This window comes from Terrapene carolina, unplaced genomic scaffold (assembly GCF_002925995.2).
Source record: "Terrapene carolina triunguis isolate 2854851 unplaced genomic scaffold, T_m_triunguis-2.0 Scaffold68, whole genome shotgun sequence".
NCBI classification, from domain to species: domain Eukaryota; kingdom Metazoa; phylum Chordata; order Testudines; family Emydidae; genus Terrapene; species Terrapene triunguis.
Genome location: NW_020664419.1, coordinates 77,327,630 through 77,341,483, shown reverse-complemented (window position 1 = coordinate 77,341,483; position 13,854 = coordinate 77,327,630). Strand labels below are relative to the sequence as shown.

The 13,854-nt window shown below is 39.2% G+C and overlaps 1 protein-coding gene across 1 annotated transcript in view; it reads left to right on the top strand.

The window, feature by feature from the left end:
- The window catches only part of CDK17 (cyclin dependent kinase 17), a 155,633-nt gene that overhangs the window by 127,087 nt on the left and 14,692 nt on the right, over positions 1-13,854 (top strand). Inside the window, exons 5-8 of the mRNA XM_024197960.2 lie at positions 6,249-6,374; positions 10,591-10,647; positions 11,966-12,080; positions 12,721-12,815. Of these exons, the coding sequence (XP_024053728.1) occupies positions 6,249-6,374; positions 10,591-10,647; positions 11,966-12,080; positions 12,721-12,815 (393 nt within the window). The remainder of the gene's footprint in view (positions 1-6,248; positions 6,375-10,590; positions 10,648-11,965; positions 12,081-12,720; positions 12,816-13,854) is intronic.

Genomic DNA, 13,854 nt, shown 5'->3' with positions numbered 1-13,854 from the left:
ATGGTGGTGGCATCCCCCTTGTGACTTTAGCCCAGTGGCTGGACAGTTGCCCAGGATATGGGAGGGGTCTCCGGGGAAAGTGTTTCTCCTGTCTCCCTTATAACTTTTAGCAGTTGAAGCAGTTCCACTTTGCATGATATACTTAATAGTCATTGAGCCAGAGAAAGAATGACTCTGTGGGCAGGTGGTTAGGGCGTTCTCCTGGTAACATGGAGACCATGTTCAGCTCCCTTCTCTGTCAGGTGTGTGTATGGGGGGAGAATTGAATCCTGGTCTTCCCCATCCTGGCTGAATGCCCTAAACCACTAGGCTAAAAGTTACGTACTCCTGGGGGGCATTCTGCGCCACTGTGTGCACACAGAATTCATGTCCCCCGCAGATTTTTTTTGCTTCCCGGCAGAAAACTGACTTTCTGAAGGGGAAGCAAAGTGACGCCACAAGACTGGTTACTCATCCCTTCCAGCAATGTGGGTGCGTCGCTTCAAGTGCCCAGAGCAGCTGGCGGAGAGGTAAATCACTTGGGGGGGAGGGATGCCCTGACTGGTGGCTTCTACCCAGCACCAGGCTCAGCTGCTAGCTTCCTCTTTCCCTGCAAGGAGGGGCTGGGGCTGGGTCAGACGCATCCCCAGAAACCTCCCCCAGCTGCAGGAAGCTCCGCACCCTCAGCCCCACCCCGCTTCCTTCCCCGCTTGCTCCTCAGCCACAGGGGGAGGTGGTCACTATATGGACAGCTGCTGCCCTGTTCATCCAACCCCCATGCATCTGGACCCCCCGTACCCAGCAAGCTCCCCCCCTGCACCCAGAATCCTCCCCCCCACCAAGCCCCCCCCCCCCTAAGCCCCAGTCCTCCAGCACCTGGATTCCCCCCCCACTGAGTCCCCAACCACCTTCACCTTGACTGCCCTGCAGAGTCCCATTCCCCCTGCACCCACCAGCAAGCCTCTGCGCATCCATATCCCCCACACACACCTGGACCCGCAATGAGCCACCCACACCCAGATTGCCCCACACAGAACCCTCTCACCCTACACCTGGATCCCCACACACTATTCCCCTCCACACTTGGATCCTGCCGGGCTGAGCCTGCTTGCCCACACCCGGATCAGTTGTGCACGACTGTCCCTCTCACTTTCTGGGGCAGGCCTTGCCCTTGCACTGTGTCAGGATCGGGTGCAGCTTTACTGCCGAGTCCGTATCCTGGGGTGGGGGCTGTAAGATGATCTCTCACCTCTGTGCAGCCATTGGCCTCTGCTCCCCACTGCTGTGCTGGAGCCTCAACATTTATTTATTGACAAATAAAATATGCAGAATTTTAAAATATTGTGTGCGAGGCGAGGGTTGGCGCAGAATTTTTAATTTTTTTGGTGCAGAATTCCCTCAGGAGTAAAGTTATAAGGGAAGGCACCACCACCATCTCCTTGTTTTGTGAATCAAGCCCTTTTTAAAAATATTTGGAAACAAAATATTTTTGGGTCACACTTCATTGATTTACCAAAAATTCTGAAAAATTTCAGATTTGGTTTGAACAGAACTGAATTTGGGGGGGGGGGGGGGGGTTGGAACTGCCAGTGAACTAAAACATTAGTTATTCACCCAGCTCTACATGTGAATGCTAATGGGACCATTTCTGGGGATTGGGAGGTGTTGTGAGAGATACTGGAGGTTGGCTATATGGTGGGATGTCTGCTCCCTCTTTCCCACACAAATCTTAGCTCTTGGTTTGGCAGTGCTGCTTCAAGGCTGCATAACTAGCTGTGAAGCACCAGTTTCTGTGCTCCGAAGAAGAGTGCTCTGTAGGAAGGGAAGGAGGGATAAAGGGAGGGCAAGAACTTCTCTGTGTCAGGTGACAGTAGAGCAGCAATAGCAGGCATAAGAGAGTTGCTTCCCTTCCCTGCATAAACTCCTGCTTGGATTTAACAACTGCAGCAATATTTCTGCTTTTCTTCCCCTCTCAGCTGGTAGAATGTAACTAGCTGAGAATGCCTTCCCAGCACCCACCGCTGAGTTGTGGCCCACCACTTGAAATGTCCTGGTCTACAGTTTCTTAAGATATTTGCTGTCCAACAGCATCACTTAATAGGGAATAGGGTGACCAGATGTCCCAATTTTGTAGGGACAATCCCAATATTCGGGGCTTTTTCTTATATGGGCACCTATTCCCCCCCCCCCCCCCCCCCGCTTTCCTGATTTTTCATATTTGCCGTTTGGTCACTCTAATAGGGAACCAATCATAAAAGAACACTTACTATAGTAATACTCAGCCTTACTTTCATAAAGTCTGTAGGTAATTCAGAATAATCTGACAACCTGCCTCTGTTAACCAGTATGAGATACTATCTATTGAATGATTACTTGACTTTCTGAAAAACCTAAATTCACCAAATATAATGCTTGTGGAAGATGACATTTTAAAAGCATTGGAAAATTAAATTCATGGAAAATATTCTGCTTCTGTAGGTAAGATCATTGGTAAATCTTGGCTTGTTTAGAATCCAGTGCCAAGAAGGCATTACGTGAAGTTGAATGCTTCACCCTTCACCCCAAGTGATACACCAACCCATCTTTACAGTGCTATATAGAAAAACTTTATTGACCCTTATCACCAGAAACTATCAGGAGATTTTATCATCATTATCAAGATTTCCGTTTATACCAATACAAATGTAGATTAGTAATAAAATTATCCAGCACCTTTTTAAAACCTAGTCATAATATTTAATTTAATGATTCACCAGAGTAGTTCATTACATGGTCTGATCTACACATCATGTAAACCTTATTTTTTCTAAATTTAATTATATACAAAAAGCTGTAAAAATGTATTTAAATTGTAGTATCATGCACGATCAGCATGGATTGAACTCTGCACCTACAGCATGGACATCTACCACTTAAGCTACAGGACTATGTTAGCTGGCAGCAGGAGTACGCTGTTATCCCAGAGGGGGAAATGGTGGACTATTAATTCTATGTGCTGGGTCTAGGAGGTGTTTGGGGAACCCAGCTGAGCTCTCTTCTCCTCTCTATCCTTGAAGCTGGGGAGTATTTGCCCTACGTTATGCTCCTGGAGAAGGCAAGGAAGGGAGAATGAAATGCTTGGGCCATATGCTGGATCCTGGATCTCTTGGTCTAGTCCAGTGGTTCTCAACCAGGGGTACACGTTCTCCTGGGGGTACCCAGAAGTCTTCCAGGAAGTACATCAACTCATTTAGATATTTGCCTAGTTTTACAACAGGCAACATAAAAAGCACTAGAGAAGTCAGTACAAACCAGAATTTCATACAGACAATGACTTGTTTATAGTGTTCTATATACTACACACTGAAATGTAAGTACAATATTTATATTCAAAATGATTTATTTTATAATTATGTGGTAAAAATGAGAAAGTCGGCCATTTTTCAGTAATAGCGTATTATATTTTTAAGTCTGATTTTGTAAGCAAGTAGTTTTTAAGTGAAATGAAACTTGGGGGGTACACAAGACAAATCACCCTCCTGAAAGGGGTACAGTAGTCTGGAAAAGTTGAGAACCACTGGTCTAGTCCTCTCCCCTGTGCTCCCCAACCCCGGTGAGCCAACAGCTCCCACACATTCCCAGTACAGTATGTAATGCTATGGCTGCAGCTGCTGCTTTGGTGGCAGGGTTAAGCCTTCTCTTTAGAGTGTTGGTGTTGGTTATTATTTTGGCATGCTGCCAAAGTCTTCCTGTGGAATGCAAACAGCAGTAAGGAAATGGCGATTTAAAAAAAAAAAAAGAGGTTTATAATTGAGGTAAGCCCAAATGGAATTTCATAGGACAATGAAAAGGCACTTCTCTAGCTCAAGGGTTTCATCCTTGCTGATTTTTCAGTGTTCCTCTGCAAACAATGGAAGCATCAGACCTTCTTAAAAAGAGGTCACAAGAATTGCTTATTGTATCAAGTGTTAGGTTACCTAAGTACAGGGGGTCACTTCCAGCTCCCACTATAATTAACTAATTTCTTTGTTGTAAAGTTCTTTCATGCTCCCAAAAAAACAATAGGCAGTGTTTAAATTGCCAATGATATTAAAATTATTGAATATCAAAGCTGAAAATTATTCAAGAACTGCGAAGCCACAATCTTGATATTTTGTAGAACTGAAGCTTGAAATGCTGGTTGACATTTCAGTCATCTCCCTCATTCAGATGCTCAGCAACACTTCATTTATTACAAATTGTGTGCCTAATTTCATACTTCTGTTCAAAATATTAACACATTCATTTTGAGTTTTCAAACTACGTCATGAAGTGGGTGTTGGGCATAATCCTCACTCACTACAAAAGTCTAGATAAAGCACATAGCATTATATCTCATCAAGGGATTTGGGGAGTGAGTGAAAAAGAAAGAGGCCTCCTGGATGTGAGCCAAGTGCCAGAAATTCAGGCCTCAGCGGCATCTCACTGAAAATGTGCAAATCCACTGGCCACAATATATAGCACATGCACAAATGTGAGTCAGTCTCTGGCATGCATTGTGGTGTACCTATCCCTATTGGAAATGCCATGAACTGCTGAGTTCCATGCAGCTTTCTTATATATTTATTTCAGGATAACATTATTCTAGGCACGTAATGCAAATACAGTATAAACATTAAATCCTTCCCAAGCCAACTAGTTCATCAAAACTTCAGCTGTTAGGCAATGTGAGCATATACCGGTAGGTAGGCTTTGCAGCATGCCCTACTAGTCAACAGACCTTGCCTTTGTTGAACCAAGGGGAGGAGCAAATTCCCAAGTCAAGAATTCTTCACTAAAAACATCCTGCTGCCAGCAGTGTCATTCTTGTTTAAACCTGGAGGCTGTTAGCTTTAGTGCCTCATCTTATCTCCACCATCTGCTGTGGAAACACATGATGAGCAAGGGAGTCTCTGAGGTACCTAAGTTAAAAGCATTCAAGGTTTTTGCTCTGCACAGCCAAGAGCACTGGCTCCTTTGCAGGGTGTATATAGGTAAATGTGCAGCTAGTTGCTGAAGGTGGAGTTGTTTACCCTGGGTAAACCCTATTTATTTGACAACAATGACTTTATTTTAGGAGATACTTATCTGCCCTTGTTGTGGATCTCAGGATCTCCTTCAAATACATCTCTGTGGTGGCAACTGAGCAACTAAAAAGAATAATTGGTGTCTCATTTTCTGATATATTTAAGTTCAAAACCAAACTGAAAACAACCTGTGAAAATCTATATCTCAGAAATATCATGAATTTCTATTTCAAAATTTGCTCGATATAAAGGCGTTTTGACCCATACTAGCATTGGCTGATGATTCGGGGTTCCAAAGAGGATGGATCTAGACTGTTCTCAGTGGTACCAGTTGCAGTGGGGGAGATTAGGTTGGATATTAGGAAAAACTTTTTCACTAGGAGGGTGGTGAAGCACTGGAATGGGTTACCTAGGGAGGTGGTGGAATCTTCTTCCTTAGAGGTTTTTAAGGTCAGGCTTGACAAAGCCCTGGCTGGGATGATTTAGTTGGGAATTGTTCCTGCTTTGAGCAGGGGATTGGACTAGACGACCTCCTGAGGTCCCTTCCAACCCTGATATTCTATGATTCTATGATAACTTTCTAAAAGTTAACAAAGTAAGGAGAGCTTAACACAGTAAACTGGAAAATGTATTTTTGACACTTTAAATTGTAATTGTCATATGATTCAAATAAGGGAGGTCGCCATTTTGCTGAAGTGGTTCTATTTGCCACGCTGTCAAGGTAGGAGTGGAACGGATGAGATTGAAAACCAATTTCTAAGTTACTTTAATATTTAACAGAATAAAAAGAGAAGAGCTAACTCTTCAGTCTACATAAGGGACACTTTTCGTTTCATTGTTTTTATGAAAAGGGATTTCCTTACTAGTCTTGGGTCTACCTATTTTCTACATCATAAATTACTGAAACTGAAAATATTTTAAAAATCTCTCTTACTTTTTACCATTTGTATTTGTTTACTTTTTACGTTTCATTCAGCTTTTCCTATGACAGTAAATTAGTCAGTTTCTAGATCAGTTTCTGAATTTTCTGGATCTCCTTTCGTAGCCAGTTGCTGAAGTGTTTGGGTTATAAGTATGACAGGAGAATGTAATTTTTTTAAATTAGTAAACTGTTTCCCTTGATTCTTTTTTTAATTGTAGAAATACTTCAGTTGATAATCTTTGTAAAGACTTGTTTTAACAAAACCTAATTTTGAGCCCTAAATTGACCTGTGTCCTTTTGACAATATTTACTTATTTCTTCAGGATCTGAACAAGCGCTTGTCACTGCCTGCAGACATCAGGATACCTGATGGATATCTAGAAAAGCTGCAGATAAACAGTCCACCATTTGATCAACCGATGAGTCGACGTTCTCGTAGAGCATCACTAGTAAGTTTCTGTTATCTCTGCTTCCCAAACAAACCTGTTCTACTTGAAAAGTGTCAGTTCCAGTCATATCTCTGCATACCATGTATTTTCATGTTATATATTGTTTAACTCTATTTGAGACTACAAGGTGCTGAGTGCAGCCAAGAGATGCCGAGCACCCTTTACTCCCTATTAAAATTCATGGGAAAGCTCAGTAACTTACAGGATGAAACTCTAAATTTTTCTCTTCCAGTTTTCTTTATTTCCATTTTGCAGACTTTTCTCACCATCATTCCTCACTAAGGGCCAGAGCCAGCATTCATTGAAGTCAGTGGTAAAATTCCCACTGACTTCAGTGGTGCATATTTTATCCCTAAGTTAGCGCAGCCTAAGGGGAAAACATTTTTTAATCATAGAGTTTGAGAAGAGCAAAACTCCACTAGGAAGTCCTTTATGAACAGTTGCTATAAAGATCTGTGTTACTTGTTCACCAATTAGATACCAATGACTGCTATACAAACACACATACACACATGTTCTTTTGGAGTTCGGCAAATATGGTGATAACAAATGTTCTTCTTTTCCCACTGTTATGTTGACATGGTGATCTAGGTTTTTGTTTTATTTAAAAAATAGATTCAAGGTTAGTTAACAAATCAATTCAAATAAAGCATGCAAAATTACATTTAGGTAACTTCTTTTTTTTTTTTTAAATGTATTCTTTTTGGGGGGAGAGCTCTGTGTTTATAATTGTGGTATTATTATAGATCTTACAGTTTGAATTGGACTTAAGAGTTATAGTTCTGTCTCCTAGGAAATGGATTATTACTTCATTTAACATAGGCCATCAAGTAGCCATCTGAAAAGTAATAATTTTTCAGTCATTACTGATCTAGGTTGGATTCTGACTATTGACCCAGATATGAAAGACTTTCTATCCCATTCCAAACCAGGCCATTATCAGGAGCATTTTTAAGCATAAAAAATAAAGAAAGAAATTGAATAGCTTTATAAATTCTATTTGCTGATTTTATTAATTTTCTTGCAAGAACATTCTGCTTTATTTATTAATTAGATATGTGAAAATATCTAAATGCCTCTGCTGAGTTGATTTAATTAGCTATGTAATACCTTTGTTTCAATACTTTGTAGATCATTAACTATTTATTTAAGTATTTTGGAGTTACTGTTATCACATCTATGAGCAATACCGTCCCCTGGTAACTTTCTCTTTTCTGAGGTAACAGTGTACTGCAGTAAACGTTGAAGGCTTGGATTATAATATTTAGTCTTATCTTTTTCTCTGCATCTAAAATTCATACTTATTATATGTTAGCTCTAAAGCAGTCTGGTCTAGGATGCCCTCTGCATTCTAGAATGAAAATAAGAAAAACAGTGCCCTCTAATGAATATAATATGTATTTGAAATGGTACGCCTGTCACAAGTTGTGGGGATGGATTGTGGAGGTATTGGGGGTTTTTTTGTCTGGTTTTTTTGTTGTTGTTGTTGAGGTTTTTCTCTGTACTTTAAAGATATTGTCAGGGCTTCTAAGTCTAAAATGAAACCTGCCAGCTGCATTTTGGTTTGTGGGCATGCACGTGCTGCTTTGTCCTTCCACTCTGTCAGTCTGCACTGCTCTCTTGAAATGAAATGAAACCCAGTTCTCTGGGGTTGTGACTGAAAGGTTGCCTGGAGAGTAGTAATTACAATTTACATATGTTGCATCCTTTGTTTTGAAAACCGATATATTTTCAAGGATTAGTAGAAATTTAAAAAAAATACGATGAAGATTGGTTGAATTTTAGACCCGACTGTGCCTGTTTCAAATTGTACCACTGACATTATTGCAAAATTTTAATAGTTTTGTGTAATAGTTCATTTACTATACTAATGTGTATTGACAGATACAGTATTGTGAATGGATACCTTCAGTGCAACAACTATTAAAATAAGAGGCTATAAATAGAATTTTGAAACCTGCATATACAAGTCCTGATTTGCAGACTTGTATTACAGCAAAACTAATTTACAATTAGTAAGTAGCCTAGGCACCCTTTAAAGGAAAAATGAAAGCTTACTATGTTTAAATATTCTTTCACTGGAGTTTTTTTATTTAGTGTTGTTCCGCTAAAATATACCACAACTGGTGCCAAACCATCTAGGCAAGCAAACCTTGGATATTGTTGAATATCTGTCTTGACATATCTACGTTACCCACCTTCTCCTCTAGCCAAGTGGTGGATTTTAATTAATGCTAGAGAACATGTATCTTACTCTGATAGAATGCTGTATAGCATTTGATCTTTATACACGGTAGCCTAAAGTCAAACTACTTTCAAAAAAGAGTTTAATGCAACATACATTAAATTGGGTAAGTAATGACATTATGTTAACATGTTTCCACAACTGGTAGAACATCCACACTATCTCCTTAGAGTACTAGTTCATATATGCTTTACAGGGAATGTAATAATGGGACAAGGTAAATACCATTCCATGATGCCTGACACTGCTTACACTGATCTGCATCATGTAGCATCATGAATATTGTAATTCAAATGAGTAGGAGGCAGATTAGATATCCCTGCCTCTGGTGAATGCACTTGTATTGTATTGTTGGCTACTCTAGATTCTATTCTTAATTAAATAATTGGAGAAAAAGATAGAGTAAACATTGTAAAATCTGCCAAAATGTACCCAAACTCATTATGTGAATTACAGTCTCGTAGCCTCCAAACACTCAGGTTATTTCGTGAATTATCCCTTGAAAGTGTTTTTAAATGCTAGAAACTGTCCATGGACCCTAACACCGGCAACTGGGCTTCATTTCTTCTGCAGTATAGAAAGTGGTGACCTGAAGTTCCTCCTCCTTTTTATTTCCTGCAAAGCTATATTTCCTGTACAGAGTTATGAGAGGAATGAACATAAGATTTATAATGGAAGCCTTGTGATGGAGTGGATAAAAAGCACATGCTGGTCTGTTTGGGAAATAGGGGATGAAGCTAGCTCCACCTCACAGCACCTGCTACAAATGCCAAAACTGTGGGGAAAGTCCCTCCAGCTGGAAACAATGGTAAAAAGACTTCAGAGTAGCACTTCCCTGTCAGAGAAATCTTGAATCTGAGACATAGAGCTGCCCTGAATTAGAAAGTGAAGAAGCAGCCAAACCTAGGAAGTAGGCTTGGATCCGACTTTACTACCCTATTGATCATTAGTTTGTTAATGAAGTCAAACCCCAGGAAGAGCTGAGTTTTGACACTGCAGAGGCTATGAGCCCATTTTAAATGTCTGCATTCTGGCCCCTTTTGGGCCAGAGCAGTGTAAAGTGGTCTTATTGTAAATAGGAATTACCCTACAATGACCACATTATAGTTACTTGTAGGCATCAAGAAGATGAGTAGAGAAGGGAATTGAAAGAGGAGAAGTTACGGGCTTGCAGTCCAACTCGTGGGGGGCATTTGTTGGAGATGTGGACAAACAGTGCATCAAGACTTTGCATTGGCAAAGAGGAGGGGTCAGGACTGGCAACCTGCAAAGAGACAAATGCGGATAAATAGGGCCAGGTAGAATTATGCAGGTCCTAGAAGGCAAAGACAAGAAGTGGGAACTAGATGTGGGAGGATTCAAAGATATGGGGTGACACAGCCAGAATGAAATGTGAGGATCTTACTGGCAGTGTTTGGTACGGACTGAAGTGGGACAAGGTAGGTGTCAGAGAGGACACGGCGGCAGTAAGCAAGCCAAGTGATGGGGGCCTAAGCAAGTGTTTAGCAGGAAAAGACGTGATCTTAAAAATGTTTTTGAGGGGGAAGCACTAGGATTTGGTTATGGTGAGCAAGGGAGGTGGTAGAGCAGTCTAAGATGATCCCCATGTTACAGGCCCCACTGATGCTGTCAGCAGTGACGAAATGGGGAGAGTAAAAAGAGTTTGGGAGGGAAGATAGGGTGGTCAGTTTGTACCTTCTTAAATTTAAGTTGATAGCTGACTAGAGGTGATGTTAGGAAGGCATGCTGAGCTTCAGGATTGGTTCTTTGGAGACAAGTCCTTGTAATATGATGTGCTAAAATAATTCTTAAAACCTAACAATTTTATAAAGATTGCTTCACCACTTTAGGATATTTTATGAAACAAACGTTTTTAGTTTGTTGCATAAGTGATATATATACAGTGAAATACTGCTCCTGATTAATTTTTATGTTTATACTAAATGTACCATCTTTTTGCTTGCATTACAGTCAGAAATTGGATTTGGGAAAATGGAAACTTACATCAAATTGGAAAAGCTTGGAGAGGTTTGTATAATTTTCTTCAGTAGTGATTATCATTTTGACAATAATATATGCTTTCTTTACTTGGAACTTACTTATATGTTGACTTTGGTTTTAAAGTTGAACTACATTGTATCTACATATTTGATAGAGCTCTTTCATTAAACTAAACATATATGTTAACACACAAAACAATGTCACTATCACTCAGCTTGTCAATATACATATGTATATATGCATACTGTTACCAAAAACGAAACAACAACAAAACACTACCACCAAACCAAATAGTTTCATAGAGCTTGGGAAAAGCAAAACTCCACTAGGAAATCCTCTATGAACAGTTGCTATGAAGGCCTGTGTTGCCTGTTCAGCAGTCAGATACTAGTGACTGCTATACAAACACACATGCAAAAGCACACATATATTGTATACTATGTTACTTGACTTTGCAATTATGAATCCTCTGTTTTTGAGATGCAATGTTTCAACCCTCTCCAAATGCCTATCATTTAATTCACCTCCTTTTATATTGGATAGCTCTATAACCTGATGTTATGTTACATATCTTTGTGAACATGTTAATAAATATATAGGGTGATGGTCTGCATAGATATGGATTTATTGTATTTCACTTTAACTACTCTATAGTGTAATGAACAATACAGGATATGTAACATTTCCCGAGATGATACTGTCCCTTATTTTTGATATTTAATATAAACTGATTGTAGCAATCTGCTGAAATGGAATCTCTCTCCAGTACCCTGTATAATTATGTAACACATTTTCTGGGTGTTTTTTTGAAGCTTATATTGGACTAATGAAGCAAATACCAAAAGATAAGCTTAATAATCCACACTGTCCAGTATGTCAGCAAAAATGAAAAATTGCGTTTGTTTTACCTGTCTTCTCCTGTGAAATTAAATGTATAGTGAACATATTTTTATTCTTTTTGATAGCTTCTTTTCCGTTTCCTTGACGTATCTTAAAAGGTTTGGGCCTGACTTTCAGAAGGTTCTAAACTTGCAGCTCCCATTGACTTCATCTAGGTTTGAGAGTGCTCAGACTCTCTGAAAATCAAAGCCTGTGTCTGAAAGTCATTGATGAATTATGCTTGTGTCAAAAAAAAAAAAAAAGAAGAAGAAGAAAAAAAAATAAATTGAGTCATTTCCAGAAGCTGCTGCTACCAAAATGAAACTAATTGTAGGACCTGTCATAGATCTTATTTGTTTGGGGTAGGGGTTTTGTGTGTGTGTGTGTGTGTGTGTGTGTGTGTGTGTGTGTTGCGCTTTCTATAAAAGAAAAGTTTTAAATGTGTTCCTTTCCCCATACCACATAGGGTACTTATGCAACAGTATATAAGGGAAGAAGTAAATTGACAGAGAACCTGGTAGCTCTAAAAGAAATCCGACTGGAACATGAAGAGGGGGCACCATGCACAGCCATAAGAGAAGGTGCAGAAAATATTTTTTTCCTTTTATTTAAAATATATCATTAACTGAAATTACACAGTTTGCCCAAAGAATTGATGCTATTCTTGTGTAAACTGGATATTACAATAACTAACACTATTTATCATATGGAGTACTGCAATCAAGTTAATTGAGTTGCAATTTTGAGACACATTTCAAATGCATTTATTTCATGGACTGTAATTGTGTTCTCAAATAAATGAAGCTTTCTAAGTGTTAGAAATTATTGAGGCTTTTATAATTTACTGTTAATTATAACAGAAGCAAACAACTTTCTGGAGTTTAGAGTATATAACATGACATGACTAACTTGTGCCTGAAATACTGTCTGTCCATACAGTGTATGAATTAATTATAACTCTGCAATTCAGTGGTGGTATGTGGTCTTGTCTGCTTCACAGTGTCCCCTAGATGAATTTGTGTTTTTAGAAATTTTCCTATGTAAATGAATGGGTTAACTTAATGCTTTATGAAATATTAAATTGTGAAAACTAAATTTAAATTACCGTAGAAATTAAACACATAACTCATAAATTTGGATTAATTAGTAATACATTTACTCCTTCATTTTCCCCTCAAGTCCTATCCTTAAGCTTTAATTTTCTTTTTTTCTCTTTTGCAGTGTCATTATTAAAAGACCTAAAGCATGCAAATATTGTTACTTTACATGATATTGTTCACACAGACAAATCTTTGACTCTCGTCTTCGAGTACCTGGTAAGCATTAAAACAATAATAAAGCTTTACATTTAATGGATCTGTTTAGAAAGTCTTATTTAATTTTCTACCTAGAGAAACACAAACACGATTAACTCTGTGGTGCATTTTAAAAAAATAAATAAATAAAGGACTTGATATTATTCTGTCATCATACCATTTTCCTACATATAATCCAGTGGAACATTGAAGCAAATAGCATATTTCACAGAAAGCTAGTTATGTTGTCAGACATAACATTCACTGTCAAATTGTCATAAGTTGCTTGGTATAGGTCTGACTTATGGGTAATTATTAAGAACATAAGAACGGCCATACTGGGTCAGACCAAAGGTCCATTTAGCCCAGTATCCTGTCATCTGACAATGGCCAATGCCAGGTGCCCCAGAGGGAATGAACAGAACAGGTAATGATCAAGTGATCCATTCCTTGGCGCCCATTCCCAGCTTCTGGCAAACAGAGGCTAGGGACACCATCCCTGCCCATCTTGGCTAATAGCCATTGTGGGACCTATCCTCCATGAATTTATCTAGTTCTTTTTTGAACCCTGTTATAGTCTTGGCCTTCACAACATCCTCTGGCAAGGAGTTCCACAGGTTGACCATGCATTGTGTGAAAAAATATGTCCTTTTGTTTGTTTTAAACCTACTGTCTATTAATTTCATTTGGTGACCCCCTAGTTCTTGTGTTATGAGAAGGAGTAAATAATACTTCCTTATTTACTTTCTTCACACCAGTCTGATTTTATAGACCTCTATCATATCCCCCCTTAGTCGTCTCTTTTCAAAGATGAAAAGTCCCAGTCTTATTAATCTCTCCTCATATGGCAGTCGTTCCATGACCTTCACCATTTTTGTTGCCCTTTTCTGAATCTTTTCCAATTCCAATATATCTTTTTTTGAGATGTGGCGATCACATCTGCACGCAGTATTCAAGATGTAGGCGTACCATGGATTTATATAGAGGCAGTATGATATTTTCTGTCTTATTATCTATCCCTTTCTTAATGATGCCCAACATTCTGTTCGCTTTTTTGGTT